The sequence below is a fragment of the Puma concolor genome, chromosome B2 (assembly GCF_028749965.1).
Source record: "Puma concolor isolate L17-30 chromosome B2, mPumCon1.1.hap2, whole genome shotgun sequence".
Taxonomy (NCBI): Eukaryota; Metazoa; Chordata; class Mammalia; order Carnivora; family Felidae; genus Puma; species Puma concolor.
This window is the reverse complement of record NC_141671.1, coordinates 66,496,620-66,513,198: the sequence shown is the minus strand read 5'-3', so window position 1 is coordinate 66,513,198 and position 16,579 is coordinate 66,496,620. Positions and strand designations below refer to the sequence as shown.

At 31.7% G+C, this 16,579-nt stretch overlaps 1 protein-coding gene across 50 annotated transcripts in view; it reads right to left on the bottom strand.

Annotated features, from left to right (window-relative positions):
- The window catches only part of RIMS1 (regulating synaptic membrane exocytosis 1), a 493,071-nt gene that overhangs the window by 155,169 nt on the left and 321,323 nt on the right, over positions 1 to 16,579 (bottom strand). For 33 of the 50 annotated variants that reach the window (XM_025925526.2, XM_086707192.1, XM_086707197.1 and 30 more), the window contains 8 exons: positions 13,484 to 13,530; positions 11,359 to 11,471; positions 9,345 to 9,475; positions 8,619 to 8,790; positions 8,339 to 8,492; positions 7,218 to 7,289; positions 2,024 to 2,180; positions 877 to 1,002 (listed from right to left, as the gene is read on the bottom strand). In XM_025925526.2, coding sequence (XP_025781311.1) covers positions 877 to 1,002; positions 2,024 to 2,180; positions 7,218 to 7,289; positions 8,339 to 8,492; positions 8,619 to 8,790; positions 9,345 to 9,475; positions 11,359 to 11,471; positions 13,484 to 13,530 — 972 coding nt within the window. The remainder of the gene's footprint in view (positions 1 to 876; positions 1,003 to 2,023; positions 2,181 to 7,217; positions 7,290 to 8,338; positions 8,493 to 8,618; positions 8,791 to 9,344; positions 9,476 to 11,358; positions 11,472 to 13,483; positions 13,531 to 16,579) is intronic. The other 17 variants (XM_086707193.1, XM_086707222.1, XM_086707213.1 and 14 more) reach the window with 2 other exon arrangements.

Below are 16,579 nucleotides of genomic sequence, written 5' to 3'. Positions count from 1 at the left end.
AGTTCTTGTCTCAGTACCCAATATGACTACACTCTTGAAGGTCATGGCATCACTTCCCATGGTAGGATGACAATAAATGGTTAAGAAGCTCTACTGAGTTTTATGTCCTTGACTACACAGGAAAAAGTCAATCATTAAGCACCACTGTATCATTTCCCTACTCCTTCCTGAAAGTTTCTCTACTTTAAAAAGCCAGAAGAGGATATTCAACAAGGTGGGTATCCTAAAACCTTAATTCAGATCCTGAGCTTGTGGTCTAGCATATTATACAGTTATGTGGTTAGTTTGAGAAGAAAGTCTATGGGCATGTAGAACAACAGAGTCGTAATGTAGATTTTTAGTAACTGTGTCCAGGAAGTACTTGTTCACATGAAAAAATCCATCTCAATTATTTTGTTTTTTATAGAAATACATTTATGAAAATTAAGTATATAAAAATATTATTACTGAAGTCCTCACAGAAACTCTGCAACATTAACTTTCACATGACCTGTATCCAAAATTGTTTAATAACATAAAAAACATATTTTTGTAATTACATAAATAACATCCCAAAGACTGCATTCCACAAAATATAAAACATTGAAAATTGCTTAGGTAGGCTTCCTTCTAGAAGTTAGAACAACAAGCTACAATTTTAACCTGGCTAAACATAAATTTTGATCTGTAAAAAAAATGCACACATTATGACAATATAATGTTAGCCAAATACTTCTTAAAGTTGCATTTCTATTGGGATACCCTGAACAGTTGTTCCTTGAGAGTTAAATTTTGAGTGATTACTTTTACTTTCTAATGTACTATGCCAAGATATTTACCATAAGTTAAAACAGAACAAACAAAAAGTTATGTTGAGATCATAATTTGAACAAATACCTGTCTTGTTCTGATAAATACTGACTATCCACATCTCTGGATCTGTGATCAACTGGACTTCGGGAGGCATCATGGTGTCTAGTTGGAGAACGTGACCTTCTTGTTGGATGAATTTCATCTAAACTCCTAAAATGATTACAAAAATTTGTATGCATCAAAGTGTATCATCTTCCCAAATCAGGCCAACAGACTAATGGGGAAGATTTGACAGTAACTGGCAGATAACTGGCATGGCTTAAAAAGTGTTGGCATCATAACCAAATACATATTTTATCAATGAGCTAACGGTATTTATTCTCTGAGTGCTCTGCCTGAGCTACATTTCTTCAACCCTCTTTTCACCTCTGTCAAAAAAGAACCACAATTTTCATCACATTTTCAATTTAATATTTAATTAAAATTTAAGAAGTATGTTTCAATAGAAGATAAAATACGGCACTACATGATTTATGCTTTATATACTTTTCTAAGCATTTAAAGTGCTTCAAAGAGACAATTCTAAATTTCTTAAAAATACATTCTCCCTAAGGGCGCCTGGGTGGCTTGGTCGGTTAAGCGTCCGACTTCGGCTCAGGTCATGATCTCAGGTCCGTGAGTTCGAGCCCCGCGTCGGGCTCTGTGCTGACAGCTCAGAGCCTGGAGTCTGTTTCAGACTCCCAGAGTCTGTTTCAGTGTCTCCCTTTCTCTCTGCCCCTCCCCTGTTCATGCTCTGTCTCTCTCTGTCTCAAAAATAAATAAACGTTAAAAAAAAAAATTAAAAAAAAAATAATAAAATAAAATAAAATAAAATAAAATACACTCTTAACCTCTTCCTCTTTGCCATTTCTCTCCACAGGTTATTCACTATGATACAATTTTTCCTAACATGAGAGAAAACTAGCAAACAATACAAGATAGTTATTCAAAAACTGTGCTTGGGACACAAACTTCTTCGACTCCCTGGAAAAAAAATTTCTTGAGATTCAAGAACAGAATGTAAGATAGGTTGGGTAATGAATAAAAAGACATTTTGCCCACAAATGATTCTGAAGAAAAGAACCTGACTGACCAAGCCGTTATTTCATTTCAGTAACAGTCTTGTGGCAGCTTACATTATATTAAAATTAAAAAGTACTCTCAGAGACACTAAGCCCATCTTAAAGCCTACCTCTGTAATGGCACATTTGGTAAACGTGAACGCGGCCTTCCCTGATCATCGCCGCGGTGAGGAGATACTGAACGTGAGCGGTGATGAGTTGTTCTTTGCTGTTCTGGCACAGTTAATGTTGTAGATTTACTTTCTCTAGCACTAGACCTATAACCTACTGGCAAGAGTACACACAAAAAAAATCTGTCAGTATTCTTCTATGACATAAACTTTAATATGGAAATATCAGATTACATCTAAAGCAGCCACTGACCTACGAAAATAAATGCCATGCAATCAATATTATTAACCTTTCTCTTCAAAACTATTAAGTATACGTACATAGAATGTAACATATACATGCATAAAAACAGGCTACAGATTTGTTCAAAGGTACCATGGAGATACTGAATATGAATATGACAGTTGATGCCTCAGACATTATAATGAGTTGGGATACTATTTTAATTCAAAAAATGAATGAGTTAGTGATTTTTCAGCAACCCAGATCAAGAATTTGACAGGGAACTATAGTTAACAGATAAGTCAATGCTTGGAAATTTGGTGTCTCTTTAAAAGTTATTTGAACTTTTCTTCCACAGGATAAACTATCTTGGCTGGATTTCAAATGGCTTTGCAAATAAGAAAATGAAAATATCATCATATAAATTTTAGTTAACAAAGCAAAGTACTAGATCTTCACTATTACAAATACTGACTGAATTTTGCAAACCACATATAATACTGCAATTTTCAAGTGAAAATAGTGTATGGATGGAGATGACTATGGCAATAATACAGAGAATATTAACCCTCCTATAGAAACAATCATCAAATCTACTTCAGACATCTAAACCTATTCCACAAATGTGTCGGTAACATAATTAATATAGTTAACATAACTGCAATTAGAAATAAATTCTAAAATTGATTCTCCCTTGAAGCAAAAAGGTTTATATCATCTTCTGACTTAGTTAAGATAAAATAGCAATCCAATCTCAAATCCACAGTAACAGTTTAAATTTTTTTTTCGCAAGGGTCATTGTTTGCCATTATTGAAAGCAAAATAAAAAATTCTGTGGCCAAAGGAAAATGATTATATTTACAACTACATAAATGTACATGAAACATGAAAACATTATATTTAATTGGGCAGCTTGAACTTTTCTTCATTTATTTGCTTCATAACTGCCAAATTATTTTAAAATATGCCATGAAATATCATTATTAAAGGCAGACTAAAAATCCCCAACAATTTATTTTTTCTGATTGTACGATCTTTTAACTAAGCTTAAAGTATAAGGAAGGTCTTTCACCATTTTGTAAAGTAAAATCTGACAATATTGAGATCAAAGAAGCTCAACCACTCTGCCATTCTGAAAACATCAGTATAATGACCGAATAACATAACCATAAATGATATTAATTTATAATTTCATATACTTAATTTTATAACAAAAATCATAGCAATTAAGCTATTATTTTGTGTTTTGTGTAGGGAAGTTTCTTTGTCTTGTTAAGTTGTATAAACTGCAATATTAAGTCTAGAAAGAAACCAGCTAAATTTACATGTAGTGAATTTATTTCACAGCTCATTATAAAACATCGTGGTTATTTTTAAAGATAATTAATCCAAGGTCCGAATTACATAAACATTTCAAACTACCATTTGTTATCACTTGATAACATTTTTTATCAATTATACAATAATTATGGAAGGTGAAAACTGAATTGGAAGCACCATTTCAAGATTTCAATGAATATTCATGTTATATAAATAAAACTTTCATATTTTATATAATTAATCACTATGAAATAACAGGGAATTAGACATCTTGCTGTGAGAAGGATATAAATGATATTTTCCCTTGGATTCTTTGTATTTACGTAGAAAGTAAGATTTTTTAACTTATCTTAATTTGTATTCACAGTTGTTTTTTTACCTTTTAATTTATTTTATTATTATTGTTTTAATATAATTTATTGTCAAACTGGCTTACATACAACACCCAGTGCTCATCCTAACAAATGCCCTCTTCAATCAGTTTTTTGCTTTTCAAGGTAATTTGGCTTTCTCTGTAGAATGTTTATTATTGAGAACACATTCTAGCTTCAGAAAAAGTTGGGAGGACACTGATATTTTATGCTCATTTCAATGTTTTAGTTGACTCAAAGTTTGTTTGTTTGTTTTTCACTTTATGTATTTGCAATAATGCTCAGAAAAGTTGAGATTACCATGGGGCTGGCTCCTGGCTGGCTCAGTCAGTTAAGTGTCTGACTTTGGATCAGGTCATGATCTCACAGCCTGTGGGTTCGAGCCCCACATGGGGCTCTCTGCTGACAGCTCAGAGCCTGGAGCCTGCTTTGGATTCTGTCTTTCTCTCTCTCTCTCTCTCTCTCTCTCTCTGCCCCTCCCCCACTCACACTCTGTGTCACTCTCTTTCAAAAAATAAACATAAAAAAAAAAAAAAGAAAAGTGAGATCACCCCGTCTTGCCCCATATAAGGGAATTCTGTATATGATTATTTTTATTCTTCTTAAGCAGCTAAAGTCATTTATTTCAAATAACCACAAAATTATGATAGTTAATAAAAAGTAGCTCTGAATGTCTCAACTAATTTCAGAACCTTAGATTCCCTAAGTGGAGATAGGTAGTAAGTACATCAAACAAGAGCATAGAACTCTGTGGTTCTAGAAAGGCGAACATATTTTTCTAAAAAGAAAATTTAAGGTTCAGCTGTGGTAGGGCATCTATATAAATAAGGGTTTTGGGGGCACCTGGTGGCTCAGTCAGTTAAGTGGCCTATTCTTCATTTTGGCTCAGGTCATGCTCTCACATTCATGAGATCGAGCCCTGTGTCAGGCTTTGCACTGACAGCACGGAGTCTACTTGGGATTCTCTCTCTTCCTCTCTGCCCCTCACTCACTCATGCTCATGCTCTCTCAAAAAAAAAAAAAAAAAAAAAAAAAGCTGTTGAACTTCTTGGGGAAACACAGAACCAGAAACTTCAGAGTTTACTGAACATATGCAGAAATAGTCTCTACTTCTAAACAAACTTCTCTTCCTATTGGATGCTAGGAAATGTAGTAACAAATTTGTAGTCAACTTCTAAAAGCATATGAGAATGTATCAAGATGCTTATTAGCTTATCCCTTCACTTTATTTTAGCTGCTTGCCCTAATTTTACCAATGTCTCATCTTCCCTCTTTATTTAAAATATATATTACTTGCTACATTGTATTTTTCACACCTGCATATATCTTTAGAAGCTACCACATGTCCATTTTGGATCAATGAAGACTATACCTGAAAATATAAATTAATTTCATTATCTCCCTTCTTAATTTATGATCAGACCTCTGGAACATAATATATTATTGGTTATTTATTTGTTATATTCTATTAAAAATCTGCCTCATTACCTTTTAAATACTAAATTAAAATGAATATTACTTGAAATGACAATTTAGGCACTGCTCCTATATGATAAAAGAGATTATATACATTCATAAAAATCATAATATGGTATTTCAGTATGGAATAAAAATATTTTTAGAACTCAGGGTTTTTTGGTGGTATTCAAGCACTAATTCCACCTGTAGTGGGTCCCATAACTTCCCATTTTGGTACCTGTGTGATCTTTCAGGGAAACGAGAAGAAACTTACCATTTCAGTAATTTAGTGTTTATTCAATTGGCCGTTTATACTTTCATCCATTTGCTATCCTGCCTCATCATAAAAAATATGAAATTTTAGGTGAATAAAATGTGAGAACCACACATAGAAGTAAATTCAATTTAGATGAGCTGGTAATAACATTAAGGCTGATTAATAGCCAAGATTCTTGTTAGAAAGGTTTGATGACTTTCTTAACAGGAATCATCTGATTCCTATTTAAATATGTCAGTAGATTTAATGTGCAATCACCTTTCCACTTTCAATTTTATAAAAAACCAATATTCTATTGAATGTTGTGTTAAAGTTTCTGTGGACAATGTGTCTAAATATTATGCTACTTTTATAAATAAACAAAACAGAAAATAAAACATTAAATTTTACCCACTATTATTTAAAACTCTTCCACTCTGGTATCAAAGAGTATTATCTAAGAGTATAGATGGGTACAGCAGCAAGTTTATTGTTTTTAAGAATATTTGCTAATGTCATACAGTGATTAAAAACTATATTTTCTCTGAATTACAGGAAGCAAATGAAAGCTAATTTTAGAGAACTCTCCATAATTTCTTGTACTTTTAAAGAAGTTTTATGTTTCCCTCCAAATTGTGAATTTAGTCACTAGTGTGGAATTGGTCTACTGACTTTACCAAAATCATTGCCCTCAAATTCAGTGCATCTCCATCTGAGAAATGACATAAATTAAGGGGTTATATGTCAATATCTTCCTAAGGAAATGCCTTTAGTAACTCTTATTTATACATCTCAAGATTTTCACTTTACTTACTTATTTGGTATTTCCTTATTTTGTATTAGTAAATCAAGGAAATAACATAGAATTAGTGCCAAGGAAACAGGCCTTTACTACTTGGTTCTCTCACTTTCTGACAAAAAAGAGTCAGATGAGAAACTGAGATTTGAACCAGACAATGCCACAAAAATTTTACTAACTTATACAGCGATAAAAAAATGTTGACTTAAAATGAATACTGAATCTTTCTAAAGCATTTCCTTATTTTAATACACACATACACATTCTAGGTATAATAAGTGGTAAACACATCACAAAAGCATTAAAAGTTAAGCCATGCTGCATGCAATTTTAAATCCTGCCATGCACCTGTCTCAGTATATTCCATGGAAGGCTACATTATTTTCACAAACAGAAGATGGAAAATCGTAGGCATACAATATAAAACATAGGAAAATGGAATTTTTATTTGAGAAAATGAACCATATCCTTTCAAAATAAAATTCATATTTTTACTTATGCTCAGAGCATTGTGAAATAATGATTTCAACCTAGCTAGCCATGCTTCTAGAAAAGAACCTAAGTTAAGTGGGAATGTTAATGAATAGTTACTAGTACATTTTAAACTTTTTTAGTAATTTGGAACACAAGTCACCATGGAATAATATAATACTGATTTCTCTGTGCTATAAATCTCCAGTTCAGTATCCCGAATAAGTCTGGAAATTGACAGTGAAAACAAGCATAAGAAGCACAGTGAAGCGGAGCCATGCTCTTCACCCACGCACCTGGAGGAACTACTCCAATACCATCATCAACCTCATAATCTGAGATGTCACTATCACTGATTCGCTGAGATCCTGCACAACAGTAAGGCAAACAGATACCTCTGTGTCTTGTTGATTTATGAAATGTTAAAGGACAGGGTCAAAAAAAATGTTTTTTAAAGCTACTTATTAACATTACTACTAAATACTTCTGAACAAGAATAATACAAAGTAAATGCTGAGCTGATATATAAAAAAAAAAAAAAAAAGGTTTGTGATCCAAGGATAACATTTTCTCAGTATTTCCTCTTTAAATCATTTAAGACATAGAAGGACCGGAATTTCATACAGTAAGATTTTGACTTTTCAAATTATTCTTTAAGTATATACACTGTTTTCTACCCAATTAGGTGCCCTCCTCTGCAGTTCAGGGTGGATGTGGCTGGGTGGAAAGGTTAAAAGACTTTCTTGGCTGGAGCTCTACTGAGCTCATATTATTAAAAAAGGCACCATGGCTCTTTATAAAACATTTATGTTTATCCTTCAAAATTAGCCACTATTCTGCATTAAACATTAGCTTTGAGAAAATGATTGATCAGAGAGGCACTAACATGAAAAATTCAATTATATGAGGAATACAATCAGGTTCTAGATTACCAAAATGAAGCTTCTAAGTTTCAGTTGATTCATTATTTACTCATAAATCAAAATTTAATGGATACATGCAGAAAAGAATACTGTTCTTCCCAATCACCAGATGAGTAACAACAAACATACTTTACAATGTGTTTTAAAAAATGTTTCTTATGAATAACAATGTTAAAAATACCCAGGAGCTATAAGGTTATCAAGAACCTTATATGTAGCAACTCATCAATAATAACAAAAATTACTTTGTCAGTTAACCAACAATTCAATCAGTACTGGGCAAAGAATGATTAATTCAGAGTTTTTAAACTCTCAGCTCTGGAATCCCTCTACTGTACTATACATAATACTTGCATTAGGGAAATGTAGAAAATAGTTTTGCCAAGTCTTTTTGTATAAATAAATTTCCAGTATTTTGATGTCTAATAAACATTTGAAAAAATATCTTGAATGTTAATCTCTAATTTGGGTAACTAAAAATAACTTTAACCTACTTTGTAGTTTTTTACTAGAGCTTTCTCCATGAATGTGTCGCCTTGGCATGAAAGGTGATGGCTGAGGCAGAGGTAGTGAAGATTCATCATGCGTCTGAAGTTTATACCAATGTGGCTCATCATCTAAGAGTGCTGTTTCCAATTCTATGAGGATCTGAAAGGGCAGTTCTTAAATTAAATCAAGCACCTTGACCAAAACATAGTATAAAAGCTATCATAATTAATACATATCACAAAACTTCAATAAGCATTTGGCTCGAATCTTTACAATATACATCACCTCTCCAAGAAATTCACTCTCTTCTTCTTGTACTCTTGGTTGATCCCACACAGTTATTTCTAACATCCGTTCTCTAAAATCTCTACGATGTACATGTGAATAGACAAATGTTTGATTCCATTTTGGTTCTAGTACTTTCTTTACTGTTTTAGTCCTCCTTTTGCTTTTATCACTGAAAAATAAGTATGTTTTGTAAATGAAAAAGCAAAATAAAGTATATGCTGCCATCTACTGTAGTGACATGTAATACTACTATTGGGATTTTAACTATTTTTAATTCATAACTGTTAACATTAAAGTCTAAAAAGACCATAGAGTTTAATACTATTCTAATTTTAACTACAGTGTTAGCAGTAGTTATGACAATAGACATATATACACAAAGGTACATTCCAAATGATGTACAGCTATCCAAGACTAATAGATGTATAAACAAGGTAATAAAAATTTTTAAATTGGTAAATTATGTTTTTAAAAATACAAGGCTTGAGGGATTTTTTTGCAGGGAGAAAGTTTATTCCCTCATAGAAAATGATTTATTATACCTTAAAACTATATCACAGGTGCATGTGTATGTTCAAACTCATCAAAATGTTCACATTAATTATGTGCCATTTTTGGTATATCAATTTTACCAAATAAATAAAACTATATCCCAGGAAACAACAGTCTACCTTTTATATTAGTAAGAATTTTTGCATATTTTTTTCCAAAATTATTCACTACCTTCTATCTGGAAGAAAATACATTTTCACATAGGGATTCCTGGGACGCCCATCTACTCTTGTCGGTAAATCTGTTGCTTGCAGAACATTTACAATCAGCTGGTGTCCCACTTTATCATACCACAGCTTTACCTGAGATCGATAAAGAAAAGAATCATTTGCACAAGCCCTAAGATATTCTAATTCTACAAAAAATACTATTTTTGAAGAACTTTTAAATTATAATTATAAATACTATTTTTGAAAAGAATACGAATTTGAAAGCATAACCACTTACAATTTGACTTTTCTCTTTATGTATTTTAGACATGACTTACAACTGTCAAGCCTATAGTGTTATACTCTCTTAGATCATGTTATGAAAATAAAACTGATAAAAATTTTATTAAAAAGTAAGGGAAGAAAGGGATATTGAAATAATTATCCTTGTTTTTAAACGCTAAGTGCCAGTGTTCAGTGATTATAAGTGACTTAATGACCTTATTGTGGCTACATGCGTTTTGTAGCACCATATGTCACTGAAATAAAATGAGGCTTGATGAATAAACAATTTACCCAAGTGATCTGGAAGAGATCAGGAAACATATTTACTGTAGGCCCCCTTTACACCAGGTACTGTTGTTTCCTGTTATTTTTTTCATTTAATTTTCATAATTCACCTATTAAATGTTAATGTTCATGAGAGAAGGAGAAAAGAACAAGGAAGGCAGGAAGGTGCATTACATACCTTCAGCTAAGCGAAGGCCAAATAATGATATTTTTACTAAGATTTCATAATAGTTTGAATAAAGAAAAACGGGGGAATGGCACACTGAAATACTACTGTTGAGCTCCTAAACACCAGAACTTTAGCAGTCAATATATCTATAAATGCTGGCAGTAAACAGTGTTAACATTATTATTACTTTTTTTAATTTAGAAGTTAGTTTTGGTTTTTTAGTTGAGTAAGAACTGTGAGAGAAAGTTGTCTAATGGCAATATATATATGGAACATATTTAACAGTCACTATAAGAAAATAAACTAATTTAACATAGGATTGGTCTTTCATAGTGCAGGGCAGATTAAGGATTCAAACCTGATTCCATATGAATCCATATCTCTGATTTCAAATAATACCAGAGATGTGTTTTTCAAAAACCCAAACAGATTTTCATCCCTCTTGAAATATAGGTGGAGTACTTCAGAGATTCACACACACAGAGATGGCAGGGCAGATAAAATAAGCAGAAAGGACTATTCAAAGATATCAATCTACCAAAAACAGAAGTTAAAACCAGGAATGGTTTTAAAAATAACATCAAGCTTATAGTTATCTTCTTTGTTTAATTAACAACAAGAGAAGTACAGCAAAAGCAGACTACAGAAATCCACACATTACCAAAGGAGAAAAAGTACACTATTTACAGAATAGTTTGAAGCAAGTTTCTTTCAGTTATGAATATAAATGTCCTGTATTCTACCATAATCTACACAGATGTGGCATTTCATAATGGTTAGCCATCACTTCCTTACTCCAGCTTTCCTCACGTCACATGTAAAGCAACAGTAAGAAAAACTGTAGCTTTTTCAGAGTGATAATCAGAAATGAAGTGTTTCACTAAATGTCTCAAGAAAGTAAAAAGAATATTGAAAAACTTTTTTCAGACTCCAGACTCATAAGGTTAAATTAGTGGAACATGACTTTCTTAGTTTCTTATATCTTACCAACTGACCTTGGAAACTTGCACACAAAATATAATGGATATTTTATTTACTTATGTTGTCATTTATCATTGAATGTTTATAATAACGGGGTATACTGTAGGCACTCAATAAACATTTCCAAATAAATATATGGATAAAGGCTAATCTAATAACTTAATAAATACATGCAAAATTGCTGAAATAGATTATGGTGTTAGGTGACTACAAACATATCATAGGCTTCAAAGAAAGCCATGCATTTTTAAGGACAGACTCAGAACAGTGAGCAAATCCTAATGGTCCCCAACATTATGTACAAAAAAATACATACAGAAAGTTGTCCTGGCAAGACTTGTGGGGCATCTTTTAGAGCTCCAGGACTTGTTGGAGAAATAACAGAAATGGAAGGTCTTTCCATCTTCTGAGATTCAAAGGAACTTGAACCTAAAATGAGAAAAAAAAATAATTTGTAGTAACATTTACAATATATGTGTAGGAATATTTTTTATAAAATGTTGAATGCATCTGTTATTTGTATAAAACCATAATTCAATACCATCAATAACAGTAGAACATACTTCCAACTGGATAGTCACAGAAAATTATCATACTGTCTTCTTTGGTTAATTGCCTATTTTAAAAGTATTTATAATGATATAATCAAATATTATATTTATTTGCTTCAATTTATATTGGTTTTCTACATTTCTGGAGGGTTATCTGTACAGTTTAGATTCTTGCATAAACTCACATATGGGTGAAGGCTTCAGGCTTTACTGATAAGAAAGATGGTACCTGTTATTTTAATTATCTTGACCAAAGAATCATCTATTATGAACTGTCCTTGCTGAAAGTAAAATGAATGCACATATAATATATGAGCCAAATCTAAGCCTAGAATTCACCACTTTTAAAATAAGATTTACCATCTATCTCAGTTTTGATCTTGAAATGTATCTTCTGTATGTCTGAGAATGCTGTCTCCAGTGACTCACCACAAGTGACCCACTTCACCTTTGTGTAGAGGAGGCTGGCTGTCCACTTAGCTACTCGGTGAGGCTTTCCTCCCCTCTTTTTTAAATGAGAGGTCTCTCTTCTCAGATCACTCTTAAAGTATACCTTGACATGATCCACAGTATAGAATGTCTATAGAATGCTATTACCCCAGCAAGTATAACCTTAAACCCACAGTCATTGAAAACTTAGCTTTACTGATAAAACATTCATGGAGCATTGCCGGAGGGTATGTCATCCACATATTTTTTTTCTAAATACACACAAATTAAGTCTAAATTAAGCCGTGTAGCATCACTCTGTGCCCTGCAAAGACTTTAAGATAGAGTTCTATAAAATTCTTTGTTATTACACTTCTTTTATCAAGGATCCTTAGGATAATTTTTTCTTGGGTCTCAGTACAAGAACAGTATTGCTTCTAATAATCAGTCTGCTTTTAGTATTATATCAGTTTCATTTTTAAATAGTATTGACACTATAAATTATGTAATTGGTCCCATTTCCTTCTGTGTATTAGTTATCAGAAACTTCAAAACCAAATATGGGTTCATCTAGCAGGTATGCATGTTGGTAGGCATTTGATATACCTACCTAATCTTCAGCTCCTTGTTTATCCCAACCATATATTTTCCACCTCCTTGTAACAACGATCACTTGGATCACTTGTTTTCCTCTTAAATCACCTTGTATTTTGTATTTTGTATTTCCGTAAGATGGGGTCCATAATAACACTTGGTCATCAAGCCCAAGGTATTGAATTTAATACCAATCCATTGCAAAGTAAATATCTATCACTTCCACATTCTCACTGAAAACTTCATTACCAGTCTAGACTTTACTGCACACATTGTCATCTTCTATCAGGTGGAGTGTCTTTAAAGGCTATGTAGATAATTCAACCCTTTAGCCTCACTGTCCCTTGACTCCCTTATATCCATTGAACTTTACCTCTACTCCACCTACTTACTTCCACAATCATACCTGACACTGTTACGCTGTTTTTAAATTATCTGTTAGCATGTATATTTCCTTCACTAGAAGCCTAGCTCATGACACTGAGCTAATTACCAATCAGACTGAATAATCCAGTGTAACAATAAATTTTTACGTACAGCAAATAGAACTAGTACTGTTATATTAACTGAGCTTTGTGAGGGTTCTATTATGATGCAGAAGGTATACTGCCAGTAAAGATTTTTGTGTAACCATCACAAAAAAAAAAAAAAAAAAAAAGGTGGGGGGGAGGTAAAAAAAGAAAAATCTTAAAATAGAACTTTGGGTTTCCAATGATTGTCATAGTTGTCAACTTCTGATATCATTAGAGATAACCTTAGTATAGTAATACCAATTCATTTATATCAAATAATTAAAGCAAATGATAAATCTTTATTCTTTAATTTCATCCTATATATATCATAATGACAAATAAATCTTAAACTCACTGGACTCCAGTGGAGGATGGGAGCTCTCAGGGATCCGTGGAATATCACTAAAAGAAATGAGGGTATGGTGAAAATCCCATTAGCTAAGTTACCCTCCCTGAGGCAATCACAGCCACATGTATTTCAGTGGTGTGAACAATCCTTTTGGGTCTTTACAGGTGTGGAAATGGACAGGAGTTACTATTAAGGCAATTACTAATATGCATGATTGTCAAACACCACACACACACACACACACACACAAACTGCAATAAAAATAAGTTTTTATATATTTAACAGCAAAACACTTCAACATGACAACAATCAGACTAATATTGTGGCTAAAACTACCACAATATTTTTACTACCAAAACAGTAGGTTTTGGAAATAAAAAATGTTAAAGGTAATATTTTATTTCAATTCTAGAAAATCAAAATGACACGTTTTACTAATCAGTAATATGCTTTACAAACACATCTGAAAGAGTTTACTGAATGAAAGGGATGAAAACATTTCTTGATAATAAAATAATATGGTGAATATCATGGGCAAAGTTAATAAAATGAAAAGGATGAATTGCTTCGGAAAATAAAAATGGTTCAAGCTTGCAACAAAAAAGCTAAAATACTTTATATATGTGAATATATAATTCATATACACATATATAACCCTATATAGAGATTTGTATCTCTATACTGAAGTTAGCTAAATATATGGCCATTTACTGTATGATTAGAAAGTGACTTGTGAGAACACCCACTCCTGTCACACTCACAAATTACTCTGAATAAATGTTTAATTATAACCTCAGCTTAATCCATTATCCACTGTGACCTTAAGAACCCTGGACCAGCTTGTTTTGGGAAGTATACTGCATAAAACTATTTTACCTCTGGTTTTTCAAAGATAGTTTAGTATCAATTTAAGGAGATTAACAATATGTAAGTATTAACATGACATATTAAAGCAGACTGGAGTTAGTACCAACAGAATTATTAGAATAATGTTAGAATATTATTTTAGCATTTCTAACCACTTACCTGTGACCTAACTTCACTTTGATTTTGATTTTTCTTTGGACTATTGTGTGTGTGTCGGTAGGGGTAGAGGGGAGGGACAGAAACAAAAACAGTTTTCTCTGATTATTTTCTGGACTCATTTTCACTTTTTGTGCAAAGTAATTTTCATAACCACCTATAGTTTATACTTCTTACAAAGATAATACATCCTGTGTTATGTATTTTATAAATACATTTTATACGTATTTTTATAACTAGTAATTTGTATAATGTAAGTATTTCGTATGATAATTAAGAGACTAATTTGCAATACTTAAGACAACAACTATTTGAAGAAACCAACTATTTCTCTTCTGCTACCGTTTTCTAAATTTACCTAGGCAAATAAAAGTAAGTTTTTAAAAAGAAATGTAGAAGCAATTAATTTTTAGATAGTACAACTTCCCTGAAAACCAGCCTCAAAGTCAATTATGAAAATTAGAATTTGGAATCCTAAAACCAGGTACAAGCTTAGGATTTGTATGTGCCTGAAAGATTGTGGAGAAGTTGTAAAAAAATTTTAAAGTGATTTTGAATCAAAATATAATAATGTTAATTGCTTCAGTAATATTTTCAGGAATAAATTTCCACATTTACAAACATGTCTTCTTAATTAGTTCTACAAGAAAGGTGACAGAATAGTTCTAATACCAATTGTAAGTATAAATGCCAAGAATGTTATATTTGGTAGGCTAGCAAAAATGGTTCTTACCTCAAGATGGCAGATATTTCTTAGACCATGTATGATTCGCAGAATTACTATGCCACTAAACTGTGAATAAATTTTGGTTTCTGCTTTAAATTATAGAACTACATTAAACATAATTATTAAATATAGCTAGAATTATTCTTCTAGGATTCTAATAATTTATTAACTGGAAAGTTGATGCCAGATTTGATTTTTAAGTATAATCTTTGCATTCCATATTTCCTACAATTTAGGGTTTGGCTATGCAAATTATGACTTTTTAAATTATTTTCATACAAAGGTAACAATCATGAAAATGTTATTCCAGTCCACTTTAATTGTCTGTTAGTATTTTTAAAGTTACCATAAATCAATATTTTAGCTGATTACTTTTAAACTACTACATATCTGAAAGTATTTGGCAATGTGTACAATACTTGATTTTAAATTATTTTTTGAAACTTTTGATTCATTTTCCAATTTACTTACCTCTTTTCCAGCCTCATATTAACCTGAGCACTAGAACACAGGTCATGTAAAACTAGCATAAATTATAAAGTGTTGCTATTTAAAAAAATTTTGCATGGAAATGTACAATACTTTTGCAAATGTCTTCAATGTTTACTCTTAGTAATCACCACTTAAAATTATTTATAATCTTGCTTTTATTTTAGAGTTTATATATATTAATATTATTCTTTGAAATACGTGATCATCTGTTTTCAGTCCTTTGAAAAATAGGATAATTATATTTTCTTCTATGTTTTGCATTGACATATATGCATGAAGACAACAAAAATTAAAGGCTATTACTTTTTCAACATAAGTCCTGAATTAATGGCTCTGTAATATTTTAGACAATGGGGAAAAAAAAGAGGGATTTATTTCCAAAAATATATTCAAACATTAAGGCAACTATCAGGAGATATTTCAATATGTCTTCCAAAAAAATTACAGACTGGCAAAAAGAATATTCTGGACTTTTGGGTTAGCCAGGAAATCTAACAATGTGGGGGACCCTACACATGGATTAAAAAAAAAATTCCCATTGGCTATAGAGAATTAAATTATGCTAAAAACTGAAGTTTAAAAAATATTATACCAATTATTATGACCATTTTTTAAAAAGTTAAAATATTTCACACTCGCTTGATTTTAAACAAAAGTTGGCACTACCCATGGGTAAAAATATAGAAAAAAATACTCTCTTCTTAGTAAAATAATAAAAAGTTCATGTAGACATGAAACAATTACGGTTTTAAATGTCATAAGAAGATGAGTTGTTAGTGACTCCCTTTAAGGAAATACTACTAAGTTAAATTACTAAAAATAGGTCTGCCATTAAAACAAAATATTTTTAGTTTATATTT